The following is a 13,660-nucleotide window of genomic DNA, read 5'->3' as shown; positions in this document are numbered from 1 at the left end:
CCATCCGTCTTTGCATCCATTCATGTTTCTTTCCATTCTGTAATTCAATTCAACTATCTATTTTATCTACCCATGTATGTTTTTGATCCATCATCCACCCATTTTCTATTCAATTTTCCATCAAACTATCCATCCAATTGTCCATCCGTCCGTCCATCCGTCCATCCATCTATCTTCACAGTAAGGCTTTTTACACGTCCAATAGTAAAACACCTGACCTCTCTGTAGAAATGCCTGGCATGAACTTATATAAAGCTTTTGTATTTATAGTGTAACATTTGACAGAAAAATTAAGAAAACTGGGAAATTGTGTCTGGAGAAGTATGTGATATGAACATTTGAAAATGGTAAAACAATCAGTTTTGTTGTGGAACATCCTTAAGGCACCTTCACAGCTTTTACTTTCACAAAAAAACATTATGCATTCATCGTAAAGGAAGGAACAGGTGCAACGGCAAGCAGATAGAGTTCACCTAGACATTTTGAGGGGTTTTAAACCTAATTTTGGTCAATAGAGGGCGCCCGTAAGCAAGGATAAAGCCACTGCTGGAATTCAGACTTTCTGCCTTCTGTTGAAAGGTGCAGCTGCTGAGACTGACTCTCCCTGTTCTCCTCCTCTTCTTCCTCTCTCTACCATACTGTCCCTCATTCCTTCACTCACTCATTACGCTCACTCACTGTATAATTTCACACAAAACACAGCAGCACCGCACAGTCCCCACAGCAATTACAAGAAAGGAGAGGCTGCTTTTGTCCAATTGAAAAGTTGAGGAAATCCTCACGCACAGTAAAACGCAAAGCCATCTCATTTTTTTTTTTTTTCATTTTCACTGACTTAAGGTAGTAAAGAAACTACGATCGCTTGCTGCAAAAAGTGAGGACTCTACGTGAACAGTTTTATCTGAAAGGAAAGCAAATCTGTGTGGTCTGTAGAATTGAAACGTGTGGTGGTGGACGCGCATACGGTGATCTTGCACAGGGAAGGTGGGTTTGCGCAACAGCCGCTGAGATGGTCTGGAACATCATTTTATACTGTATGTAAATGAATTCACAAATACAGCCAACGTGTCAGATTCCTGGATGCTAAGTGGACTGAGCAGCGCGCACGAAGGGGGGGAAGAGCTCACATGCAGCCGCCGGCGACCACACGCATTTCTGGGCTTTTATTAGTAGTAACCACCGGGGAAACCGCAGCGCAGCGCTCTCTGTTCTGCTGCTGCGGGTGGCGGTTCTATTCCAAAGAAAAAAAAAAACTACTATTCAGGTACTAGTGCGTAAAAGTCCCTACACCTTGCAACCTTTTTAATATGGAGCATTAACAATGATACAAAGTGCTCTATTACTGTAATAAAATCAACGTTGCGTCTAAGTCATGTTGCGTCATACCCTTCACTGGGAAAAAGAAGCACCTCTCCCGAAAAATGCAGGTGGAGGGTGAGATTATTGTTAAGATACATTTTTTATTTTTTTTTGGTCAAATATGGTCTGACCCGGCGACTGAGACCGAGTTCGACCCTGTTTACGTGCGCTGACAGCAGAGAGAGAGAGAGAGAGAGAGAGAGGAAAGAAGGGAGATACAGAGAGGGAGAGAGAGAGAGAGAGAGGGAGGCAGAAGAGGGGGAAGAGAAAGAGAGAGAAAGAGACTGCAATATCATTTGTGAATCCCTCTCACAGTGCTGCAGATAGGGGCTGCCAACACATGCGACGCGTCTGCAGGTGAGAGAGAGAGAGAGACACAGAGAGAGAGAGAGAGAGAGAGAGCGAGACAGGGGGAGTGGAGGAGTCCACGCTGAACACGCAGAACGCTGAGAGGAGTTCAACCTACAAGCTGCGTCGGATATACACTTTTTCACTTTCTCTGCTGTTTTTTTTTTCTTTTGAGCTCAGCCCTGATTTTTTTTTTTTTAAGATCTACTTTTTATCTATTTTGCTGATATATATTGGAGTTGGTTCGTTAAGGCAGACGAGGAGGAGTGACTTGGACGAAGGAAGGAGGCAGTCTAAAGCCACACAGGTAATGCTGCATATCCTTAGAAATAAAGGGGGGCTGATGAGCGCCGCGCTCAAACCCCGTAGTGGGATGAGTTTGGAAGCTGCGCGGGCATCTCATGCAGACGCGCCTCTGATAACTGTGGACTAAACATCAGGACAGACGGAGGAAGAGTTCAGTTCTCCCCTCCTTCCTCGTCATCAAAAAAAGGAAGAGGAGATTCTACAAACTGGGTACAAAAAAAAAAAAAAAAAGAAGAGAAGCGTGAGCGACGCGGACTGCATGCACTTTCTGCTGATGCTCGGGACTATTGCACTTCGGCACAGTCCGGAGCGCACGGAGCCTCCCCGGCAAAAAACAGTGTCTCTGATTTTTAGAACACATAAATTAAGGTAAAAGGAAAGCCCCCCTCCTTGCGTGCACTTGCTGCTTTCCACTGCAGCAGAAACGAGAGGATGAAGTCTCACGCATCCTAAGAAAAAAAAGAAAAAAGAAAAAGACCGCGCACCTAATGAGAACGAGATTGCCTTTTTATACGCAGACTGCCAATTAACATTTATTTTTTGACTTTTTTTTTTTTTGGTAGTTTTTTTTTATTTATTTATTTTTGCCTGGACATCTCTGCAAGACTGAACAATGGGGACTACTGCAGCGGTGGACTGTTTGTACTATTGCATGCTCATATTGCAGCTTGTGCACCAGCCTGCTGCGAGTAAGCAAGTGCTCCGGTACCGCTTGGCCGAGGAGGGACCGGCCGATGTCAGAGTTGGCAACGTAGCCGGCGACCTGGGCATCGTGGCCGGGTCCGGCGAGGTGACGTTCACCCTCGAGTCCGGCTCGGATTTTTTCAAAATAGACAACATCACAGGTGAGCTCACGACCAACGAGAGGCGGATAGACCGCGAGAAACTACAACAGTGCCAAATGATTTTTGACGAGAACGAGTGTTTCATAGATTTCGAGGTGTCCGTGATCGGACCGGCTCAGAGCTGGGTCGACCTCTTTGAGGGGAAAGTCATCATATTAGATATAAATGACAACACTCCGTCTTTCCCCTCGCCGGTCCTGACACTATCTGTGGAGGAAAACAGACCCATTGGAACCCTTTATCTGCTGCCCACAGCCACAGACAGAGATTTCGGCCGTAATGGAATAGAGAGATATGAGCTCATTCAGGACAATGGGGAAAATTCAAGACGCTTGGGGTCTTCGGGGGATTCTTACCAAGGGAAAAGGAGATTTGAGGAGGGCGCAAGCAGGAGCAGTGTCTTTGAGCTGCAAGTTGCTGACACAACTGATGGAGAGAAGCAGCCCCAACTCATCATTAAAGGGGCCCTTGACAGAGAACAGAGAGACTCATATGAGCTCACCTTGCGGGTTAGGGACGGAGGAGATCCCCCGCGCTCATCTCAGGCCATTCTGAGAGTAATGATCACTGACGTGAATGACAACAGCCCCCGGTTTGAAAAGAATGTGTATGAAGCTGACCTGCCTGAAAACAGCTCCCCCGGGGCCCCCATACTCCAGCTTAAAGCAGCAGACGCAGACGTGGGGGTTAATGGTCAAATTGAATATGTGTTCGGGGCAGCCACAGAGTCCGTGAGAAGACTGCTGAGGTTGGATGAGAGCACCGGGTGGCTAAGTGTCTTGCACCGCATTGACCGTGAAGAAGTTAGCCAACTGAGGTTCACAGTAATGGCCCGTGACCGGGGCCAGCCGCCCAAAATGGATAAGGCCACGGTGGTGCTGAACATCAAGGACGAGAACGACAACGTACCGGCAATCGAAATCCGAAAAATCGGCCGCATTTTTCTTAAAGATGGCGTGGCCAACGTAGCTGAGGATGTGGTGGTTGACACGCCCATTGCCTTGGTTCAGGTGTCAGACCGAGACCAAGGGGAGAATGGCATAGTGACCTGTACGGTAGTAGGGGACGTGCCCTTTCAGCTTAAACCAGCCAGTGAGATGGAAGGTGAGCAGAACAAGAAGAAGTATTTTCTCCACACATCCGCACCACTGGACTATGAGGCCACACAGGAATACAATGTGGTCATAGTGGCTGTGGACTCCGGAAGCCCCAGTCTGGCAAGTAATAACTCTCTTATCGTCAAAGTGGGTGACACTAATGACAATCCTCCTATCTTTAGCCAGAACGTAGTTGAGGTATCCTTCCCTGAAAGCAATGCCCCTGGCGAGAGGGTGACAACAGTAAAAGCTGTTGATGCTGACAGCGGGAAAAATGCTGAAATAGCATATTCCCTCGATTCTTCTGTAAATGGGATTTTCTCTATTGATGCAGACAGTGGAGACATCCGAGTAAACACCATCTTGGATAGAGAGCAAACAGAGCGCTATGAATTTAAAGTGATAGCTAAAGATAAAGGCATAAACACTCTGCAGGGCTCTGCAACGGTGGTTGTTCTCGTGGGGGATAAGAATGACAATGATCCAAAGTTCATGCAGGATGTGTTCACCTTTTATGTCAAAGAGAATCTCGACCCGAACAGCCCAGTTGGTATGGTCACGGTAATTGATGCCGATAAAGGCCAAAATGCAGAGATGGGTCTTTTCATTGAGGAAGAGGAGGAAATCTTTTCTATTGAGAACGAAACTGGGACTATTTTTTCCACCCTCTCCTTTGACAGAGAGCAAAAAACTACATATACATTCCGTGTCAAAGCTGTGGACGGTGGCGATCCACCCAGATCCGCTACGGCCACAGTCTCACTTTTCGTTATGGATGAAAATGACAACGCGCCAACAGTCACCTTCCCGATAAACAGCTCTTACACCCTTCTTCCTCCCTCCAGCAACATCCGGACAGTTGTCAGAACGGTCATAGCCACCGATACGGACACCGGCATCAATGCGGACCTGAACTACAGCATCATCGGGGGCAATCCCTTCAGACTGTTTGAGATTGATGGGGGCACAGGGGTCATCTCGCTGATGGCAAAGCTGGAACCGAAACACTATGGTCTCCACAGACTTGTAGTCCAGGTGAATGACAGTGGTCAGCCTTCGCAGAGTACCACCACTCTGGTTCACGTGTACGTTAATGAAACACTTTCTAATTCCACAATAGTGGAGGCACAGGTGGCAAAGAGCCTGAGTACGTCCCTGAACACCAACATTGCTGGTGACCCCAACTATGACCTCAGCAAACAGCGCTTAAGCATAGTAATAGGAGTAGTTTCGGGCATCATGACGGTCATTCTCATCATCCTTGTTGTTGTCATGGCCCGCTATTGCCACCCTAAAAATAAGAATGGCTATGAAGCGGGCAAGAAGGATCATGAGGACTTTTTCACGCCCCAGCAGCACGACAAATCCAAGAAGCCCAAAAAAGACAAGAAGAAACAGAAGTCCAAACAGCCTCTCTACAGCAGTATTGTCACTGTAGAGGCTTCCAAACCCAACGGGCAGCGCTACGACGGGGTCAACGAGAAGCTTTCGGACAGCCCCGGCATGGGGCACTACCGTTCGGTCAACGGAGGGCCAGGGAGCCCGGACCTGGCTCGGCACTACAAGTCCAGTTCACCGCTCCCCACTGTCCAGCTTCACCCTCAGTCACCGACGGCTGGGAAAAAGCACCAGGCAGTTCAGGACCTGCCCCCTGCCAATACCTTCGTTGGCACCGGGGATAACATTTCCCTTGGATCTGACCACTGCTCCGACTACAGCACTCAAACCATCAACAAGTACAACAAACAGGTAAGAGAACACATCTCAATGTTCCTTTGTCTCCCTTCACCACTCCTAAGTGTCTTCTGCTTCTTCCTCTTAGTGTTCTCTCTGCCATAATGCTTTCTGACAGTGCTAGTCTCAGTAGTCCTGTTGCCTTTATGCTGCTAATTTGTGTCAAGTTAGTGGTATTGATCTGTTTTGGTTTGGAGTGCCATTCACGTGTAATATCGAAAGAAAAAAAGAGATCTAAGGAGGGTTTAGATTAGATCCGGTTAGGGATACTGTTACGTCTCGACTAAATCTGTCCAGCTTCTTTTGCTTTCATCACAGCATGTGTCCAAGCCGCCTTTCCCGACAGGGGCGTCACAGCTACTAACCTTGAGAAATATGTGTCTGAGTGTTGTGGACAGCTCACATACGGACTTGGTTTGCAGTTATTCTATCCCAAAGAGGAGTGTGGCTGTGGGGCAGCAACACCCCCTTCCTTCCCTTCGCTGTGTTGAGCCCTGACCTGCCCTCTGTGTGTGACAAGGCTTCTTTTTCCTTCTTGTGAATGTAAGAGAAAACCAAAAAGGTGGTAGATAAAGTCTGTATGCATCTTCAAAGCACTTTTTTTTTGCATCGGTTCCAGTCAGGTTTGCTCTGTGTAGGAACAACTAGCCAGGAGGTCACATTAAAATTCTTCTTTGCTCTGAGGTCTGCATCAATTCACTGACCCGGCAGTGGAAACCGATTTTATATCATCATTGTGCACCTCAGTGTCTTGCGGTCCTTTATCTTCTCTTTGCTTGTATACCTCCTGTTTCTTTTCCTGCCATAGGCGTATCTTACCTCCTTTCTTCTGTTCTGTCCTCTCTTTTCCCATTTAGCAACTTTTACAATCCCTGTTTGCAAGGCATTTGGTCCAGTATTTTAAATACAGGGAAATGTGAGCCAGTGTGTTCACATTCTTTAGGCAATTCTTCACTGTTAGGCTAAAAAAAAAGGGAGAGAAATAAAGTTAAAACCAGATGAAACAAGTTGATTTTCATTTCTTTGGAAAAAGAACAATATCCTTGTACATTACGGTCTAATGAATTATTGATCTTTTTTCTTTTTCCTGGTTTCAGCACTAGTCTTTTCAAATTCAGGAGTGTTACTTGCTTCCTTGCCCTTATTTGACTCCGTCTTTTCCTCTTACATTTTTAATTTATTTGTTTTATTTTATATATCAAATGTAGACTTTCCTCTTTTCATTCCCCTCTGAATGTAATTAGAGTAACTTTGCGTCCTTGTGTCCATTTTCGCTGCCTATTTTTTCCACCGTTGCTGTTTTCTCTACATCATACCCCTTACAATGGTACTCTCTTGACTTGCCTTTTTTTTTATCTGGCAGTAGTTTCTTTTTTAATCTTAACACTCATCTCACTATAACTCTTCTCCCCTCCCTTCTCTTCTTACGCTATTCCTCCTCTTTGAATCATTTCAGTACCCTTTTATGGCTCTCCCTTCTCTCCTCCCTCCTTCCTCTGTCTGTTACAGCCTCTAATATGGTGTATTCACTGAACTGCTTCCCAGAGTGTGAGGAGTGCTGTTGCTTTCGGATGTCTCCTGCATAATTAAAAGGGCACTCTATTTGCTGCTGCGGCAGCAGCATGTATTGTGTGTCACTATGCCCCGCGTATATATTTATATATTTGTTCTCGACATTAAAGCGGCAGGGAACCTTTATGGACTCTCGATTTGTTGGAATAAAAATTCTGAAGTCATTTTGCGACACCCAAATATATAAAGCTGGTAGTAATATGCAAGGTAACTTGATCCCTCTTTTCAACGTTGTGCTGCTGGTCTGACATTTAATGTGCAATTGGAAGCAAGATATTCAGACTGAACATTGGATGTTGATACGTTCGGCTGGGGTGAATGGGGCACAGTTTGACGGCAGTAAATAGGAGCTAATGGAATAGAAGGTGTTTGCTCGTGTGCTCCAATTACAACATTTAGCAGCCAGCTCTTTTATTAGATCAAGAAGTGAAGTGGTCATGCTTTTGATTTTAGGGATGCTGCTTCTGAAATGGTCTATTGTCTGCCAAGGCCCACTTAAGCTAAATACATAATAAAGCATAAAAAAATCAACATGGAATAAATATGTGCATTCTGAGTAGGCTTAGGACGTAATGAGGTTTTCACAGGAGGACTACCTTGAGTTAAAAACTTTGAACTGTATTACCTTAACAAGTCATAGGTGGCTGCTCCTTTGGTTTTCTACAACCTGACTGCCCCTGTTTTTTTTTGTGTTCTATTTACATTGAAAAACAGCCCATTCTGTTCTGTGAGAGAAAAATGTTGCACAATTTAGCCGGCCGGCTAGCAGCGAGAAGAAAGGGGTGGGGTAGGGTCAATGATAAAAATACAGGAAGGTGCGGATTACGCAGAACTTCGGACTTTAAATGTAAAGGACTTTAAACTGTAGGAGCTGTATGATCGAATACAATGCCTGTTTAAATGTTTGCCATCGAATGGGATCTATGTTTGAAGCATTTAGATATAAAAAACAAGTGGCGATGAAGAATATTCTTCGTGTGTGTAGGAAGAGATAGAAGCTGAAAGACAGCCCTGTTAGCGGCGTGGAGAATGGCCCCCACTGTTTCACCAGGGACCCGACGTTTGGGTGGAAAAGATAGAGAGGACGGAGAGGAAAGGAAGATCGAGAATAGGCCTAAGACACCGACTGTAATCTCTGAGGTATCGGGTTGTCTTTTTTTTTTTTTTTTTCTTTTCCTTCCCTTGCCCATCTAATCTTACAATAACTACAGAGGCAACCTGCTCAGGTAGGTAACCAAGCAACTGAGGAAGTTTATCAGCGAAGCAAACCTTTTCTCTTAAGCCCGTCAGACATTTAAACAGTCATTAAGCCGAGCTAAATGTGGGGAAGATGCCGGAACGTCTCCCGCCAGCTGGTGAGGCTTGCAGTAGGCCTAACGTCACGTTTAACCTGTTTTTTTCCCCCCCTTGAAACTCTAATGATTGCACACAGTGCTCCTAGTTTATTTTATTTTTGTAGCTTGTCTAACCAGCATAGCTCTCAATCCATCTCCTCCGTACATGCCTGTGTTTCAACTTGCTGCGTCCAAAGGCTGATGAGTGGTGTTTTCTCTTAACAGAGCACTTAACTTTATTACTTTTGGCAGTAGCTGCTGTTCTGACTAGTGCCAGCAAATAATGCAGTCCAACCGTAATGCAGAGAGAAATGAAATCACTTAGCCATCGAATTAGCAAAGACCATCAATTCTTGTTCTATCATTGCACCTCAAAAGCACCGTCTGTGCTCAGGTGGATCACTTTTAATAAGCGGTGAGCCGCAGCAGGTTGTACTCTGTGTGCTTCCTGCAGCGTTGCCCCTCAGGGCAGACGTAGACCCCCCCGTCGCAGGCTTATGCCTCTTTTTCTGGCCTCTGGGTTGATGCAGCCAGTACAACCGGACTTCTTTACCCGAAGTACAACCCGAAGCCAAACCCCAACCCTGCCTTTGCGTCCTCTGGCCAGATGTTGCTCCATTGCCACTTGGTCGCATCTCCGGCTGAAAAAAAATCAACTCATTTGCAAAAAGGGCAAACCTTCACCCCGCTGAACGCGCATGTACAGGACAAACAATATCACCATGCAAATGGAGGTCGCTGGGGTGGCGTTTGTAGCCAAAACAAAGGATGTGATTGCCCTTGAGGTTGCAGGAGGAGCAGGAAACCAATATGTAAAAGGAACGCTTTGCCTATGGCCTCATTTGTTTCACCCTGAGAAATGTAGCTGCCTAAACACCTTAGACAAAAAGCCGCAGACAGGACCAGCTGGGTGGGTGTTCTAGGCCAGGTCAACTTTTTACCACTTTGGATAAGCCAGCTGACGGGCAGCAGGCAGCGATAAGTTGGTGAGGGCCAGCCCCGTGTTACTCAGTGCTTTCTCTTTGTATCGCACCACATTGAAAAGATTTTAAACCCCAGGAACTGTATGGCAGGCTTTGACTTTTTAAAAAAAATACAAAACAGAAAACCAATAATGATTCTTTCTGTTGCTCAAACATGTTTTTGATTATTATAGTTGCAAAAATGCTATATATACCTCTGATTTAGTGTTATTTAGATTTTTTAATACATTGACCTCAGTGAAAATCTCAGCAGCCTTCCAGATACTGTTTCTTTGTGACAAAAAATACAAATTAGTGTTTGTTTTAGGTGAGGGTAAATATGTAGCTGACCTAATTTTTTTGTTTCATACAACTGAAAACCTATCCTTGATACCAATAGGCAACCAATTGCTGGACCCACCTGAACAAGATTTATGTAGATCTAAATTCTTACAACACAAGAGTGGAAGTGCTAAATGTTCAGAAATGGAGCAATGGAAAGTTTGCTTGTTGCTTTGAAAGCCTTTTAAGGGCTTTGGGTACTGAAGGAACTTCTTTTGGCAACATAGATCAGAACTAAAAAAACGTATTTTCCCAGCAGCATTGTTAAAATTCATGACAGTGCTAAATGTAAAGAAACACCACTTTGGATATCTTCCATTTAGTCGAAAAGAAAATAACCAGTATGGAATAAGCTGATTTGTTTATTGCCAGGTTATTATTAGTGCTTGTCCTTGCTGCTGCTGCCGCTGCTGACTGTGGCTAACATTATTGTTTTGGATCTATTAGGGCCCTAATTCAATCTGTGGCTGCTCGGGCTTTTTTGTTGTTTATGTTCCAAATGGGAAAATGGAAGGAGTAAGAGAGCGCAGTAATACTCATGAAATTGCAGCAGGCAGCGTTTTTCTCGTATAATTCTGTTTGGTGATTTGAATGCGTTTGCTCCGAGGCAATTACTAATCTATGGATTAGACATACCTGATACGCAGGCAGAAATGGTTGAGACTGAGAGGTGGGAGAAAGGAAAAAAAAAAGGCAGGGAGATTGCTATAGCTGCTGCTATAGTGTCTAGGATTTCACTCTGCATAACATTTTCATACGAAGCTTTTTTTTTTTCTTTTTTTGTTTTTTACCTACAAGGGGAAGCATGAAAATGGTTGCTTAGCTCCCCTTTGTTTTTCTTTGTTAAAACTCTCTCTCTTCACGACGTACACAGACCGGTGAGATAAGCCGTCTTCACATGCAAATAAAAAAAAACCCTCCATGGAAGGACCTTAAGAAGCCTCGGCGCTTGTCATGAAAAGGTGGCGAAAAGCAGAGTGAAGAAAAGAAGCCAGGAGAGGGGATGCAAGAAAGACAAGACATTTAAGCCGCGCGCCGCCGTGATTGCTCTCCATGCCACTGATTGCAAGTGGCAGTGTCGAGGATGCCACCTTCTTCTCGCCGCATCTTTCAATTTGGTGTCAACCAAAGTGGAATTTCATTTCATACTCAGCAGAGATCACATTAGATAGGGCTCGCCAAGGATAAAGCCGATTCATATTTGCAGATTTGCCTTTCCTGAGGCACCATCAATCACCGCGCGCTTGCCGGTATTGCGGGGACTTGTTTGTCACGGCAGTTGTTCTGAGGAGTTTGGACAGTAAATTGACTTTTACAAGGCTCCCAAGGTTTATGATGCGCCGTGCTAGCCTTGTTGTTTTCTCCGATGCTGTCCTCCCGTATCGACTCCAGGAGCCAGAATCAACTAAATGAGTACATCACTTAGCTCTGCTGCTGCATGACCCCGGGGACTAGTTCTCCGTCGAGGAGCAGGATCACAGCCCGGATCAAACGTAAGGCTTGTTGTTTTGTAGGACTAATAGGCAAAATAATGGTGCTGTGTTTGCTGCGACGCTGCAGCTCATCAAAACGGCGGGAGCCTCAATAAAAGTCAGGCCGAATATCAATTGATTGACTCACTTACTTTTATTTTTTTGGTCCCGGATTGCAGTAAAGTTCACGTTCCATTTTTAGATCCTATCAAGAGGAAAAGGGTATTTTGTGTGGCAATAGTGTTTTTTTTTTTTCAAGCTACGTTTTCAGAAAAGGTCATTTTCTATTGCACAAAAAGTACCTTTAAGCTTTAGAACATTCTCATAATGAAAGATTTGCTAGTGTTTTAAAAAAAAAATAACTTTGTATATCTATCTATCTATCTATCTATCTATCTATCTATCTATCTATCTATCTATCTATCTATCTATCTATCTATCTATCTATATATATCTCTATCTATCTATCTATATATATATATATATATATATATATATATATATATATATATATATATATATATATATATATATATATATGATTTTTTTTTACTAGTTTGAAATTGTTCTTTTTCCAGTTATTTCTTCATATGAGTGAATTGGTGATTGCTTATTTCCTCTTTCAGATTGATGGAGGTCAGCACATATCTGCATTAAGTGAATGCCATGCTTTCTTCTCTTTCCCATATTTGAAGAGTAAGCCTGTATTTTGCAGCATTTTTATGTGAAAGAACCTTTTCCTTCTCATTTATCAGCACCTTACCAGCAAAAAGAACCCTGCTAAAAACCCCTGAAAAATATTTTAAATAAATTCATCTTTTATTGCGGTGCCATAATTGCCATGAAGAAGAGAACATTAGGTAACTTAAATATTTATGTTTTATAGTAATATTGTGAGAAAAAGCATGTTAGGAACAATTAGTTTGGAACAAAATCAGCATAAAATAAATGCAACTAAACCGTTTTGTCTTACGCCGACAAAATTAGGAATGCCCATTCTTTTGTTGTACAAACAGAAACCTATTTCTGTAAGCCTCTTTTCAAAAGACAAAAGAACATGCCATTCAGATAAGGCAGACCTGTGTTGATTTTCATCTGCAAGAAAATGACTACTTGCGTAACCTTGCCCAGTTCCAAGGTCAGGACAATAATTAAAAAGTTTAATACAGCTGATATTGTGACATGGCAAGAGCCTGGATGAGGACCTATCTCTCTCTCTCTCTCTCTCTCTCTCTCTCTCTCTATCTCTCTCTATATCTCTATATCTATCTATATATATATATATATATATATATATATATATATATATATATATATATATATATATATATCAAACCACAACATGAAATGACAGGGATGGTAAGACAGGTTAAAAGATCTCTGAAGAGCATTGTGGGAGACCTTGAAGAATTGTTTTCAGTGATTCACTGTGAGATTGCGCTCCTGCAATAAAAGATGAATTGCAATTTTAAGGCGTTCCTCATCTTTACCAGGGGTGACGATAAATGTGGAGGGGCCCGCTGTATATCTAGGTCCAGATTCGACATAAGTGACAATCGTGCTCTCTCACTCCCAAGTGAAAGAGCCTGTAGTGATGAATCGGATATATCACTTTCTGTCAGCATGGCTCACTCAGGTGTCACAGTGTCAAGGGAGCTGCCAGCAGGGTTTGTGGCCCCCCGTTAAGCAGCTGCGACTTAGAACCCCCCCCCTCCCTCCCTTTTCACCATCAGCTATATTGCTTTGTGAATGAGAAGAACACAAGCCATGAAAGCCAGATGCGCTGATCCATAATTTCTCCCTAAGCACTAACTCTAAAATCCCACCATTCGTAAAGCTCCTTAGTCCAGTGTGCACTTTTCTTTTTTTTTCTTTTTTCTTTTTTTTAAGTGATCTGCCAAAACCTAACAAAGAAAAACATTGTTGGGGGGTGGGGAGTGGGGTAAGTGAAATACTCAAACGCTGTTTGTTTGTGTGTATCTTGTGCTGCGTTCTTTATTCAAGTTTATCAGCAAGGAGGCCCTGAAGACAATGAGCATTGGAGGATTTCCACAACTTGAGAAAACAAGTCTGTGTCTATCTGTACTACTGTGACATTGCAGGATTCAGAAGGCCGGAGAAGTGATTTGAGACAGAAAACTTGCAAACATTTGTATCAGCGAGGGGACAGCATGACCTGTAAACAGCATTTAGGCGAAGTGTACAAACATAAGAGCGATGTTGACTTAGGCTCTGGAACATGTAGCCTACATGTCCTTGAGCAGGTTTTCTTAAAAAGGAATAAAACTT

At 43.7% G+C, this 13,660-nt stretch overlaps 1 protein-coding gene across 5 annotated transcripts in view; it reads left to right on the top strand.

Moving 5' to 3' along the window:
* The first annotated feature begins 1,639 nt into the window (after positions 1-1,639).
* The window catches only part of pcdh7b (protocadherin 7b), a 166,757-nt gene continuing 154,736 nt past the window's right edge, over positions 1,640-13,660 (top strand). For 2 of the 5 annotated variants that reach the window (XM_021319068.2, XM_012867689.3), the window contains exon 1: positions 1,640-5,704. In XM_021319068.2, coding sequence (XP_021174743.2) covers positions 2,627-5,704 — 3,078 coding nt within the window. In that variant the 5' untranslated portion in view covers positions 1,640-2,626. The remainder of the gene's footprint in view (positions 5,705-13,660) is intronic. The other 3 variants (XM_021319067.2, XM_036133882.1, XM_012867686.3) reach the window with 2 other exon arrangements.

Source organism: Fundulus heteroclitus, unplaced genomic scaffold (assembly GCF_011125445.2).
Source record: "Fundulus heteroclitus isolate FHET01 unplaced genomic scaffold, MU-UCD_Fhet_4.1 scaffold_69, whole genome shotgun sequence".
Classification (NCBI taxonomy): Eukaryota; Metazoa; Chordata; class Actinopteri; order Cyprinodontiformes; family Fundulidae; genus Fundulus; species Fundulus heteroclitus.
This window is presented reverse-complemented; position numbering and strand designations above follow the sequence as displayed.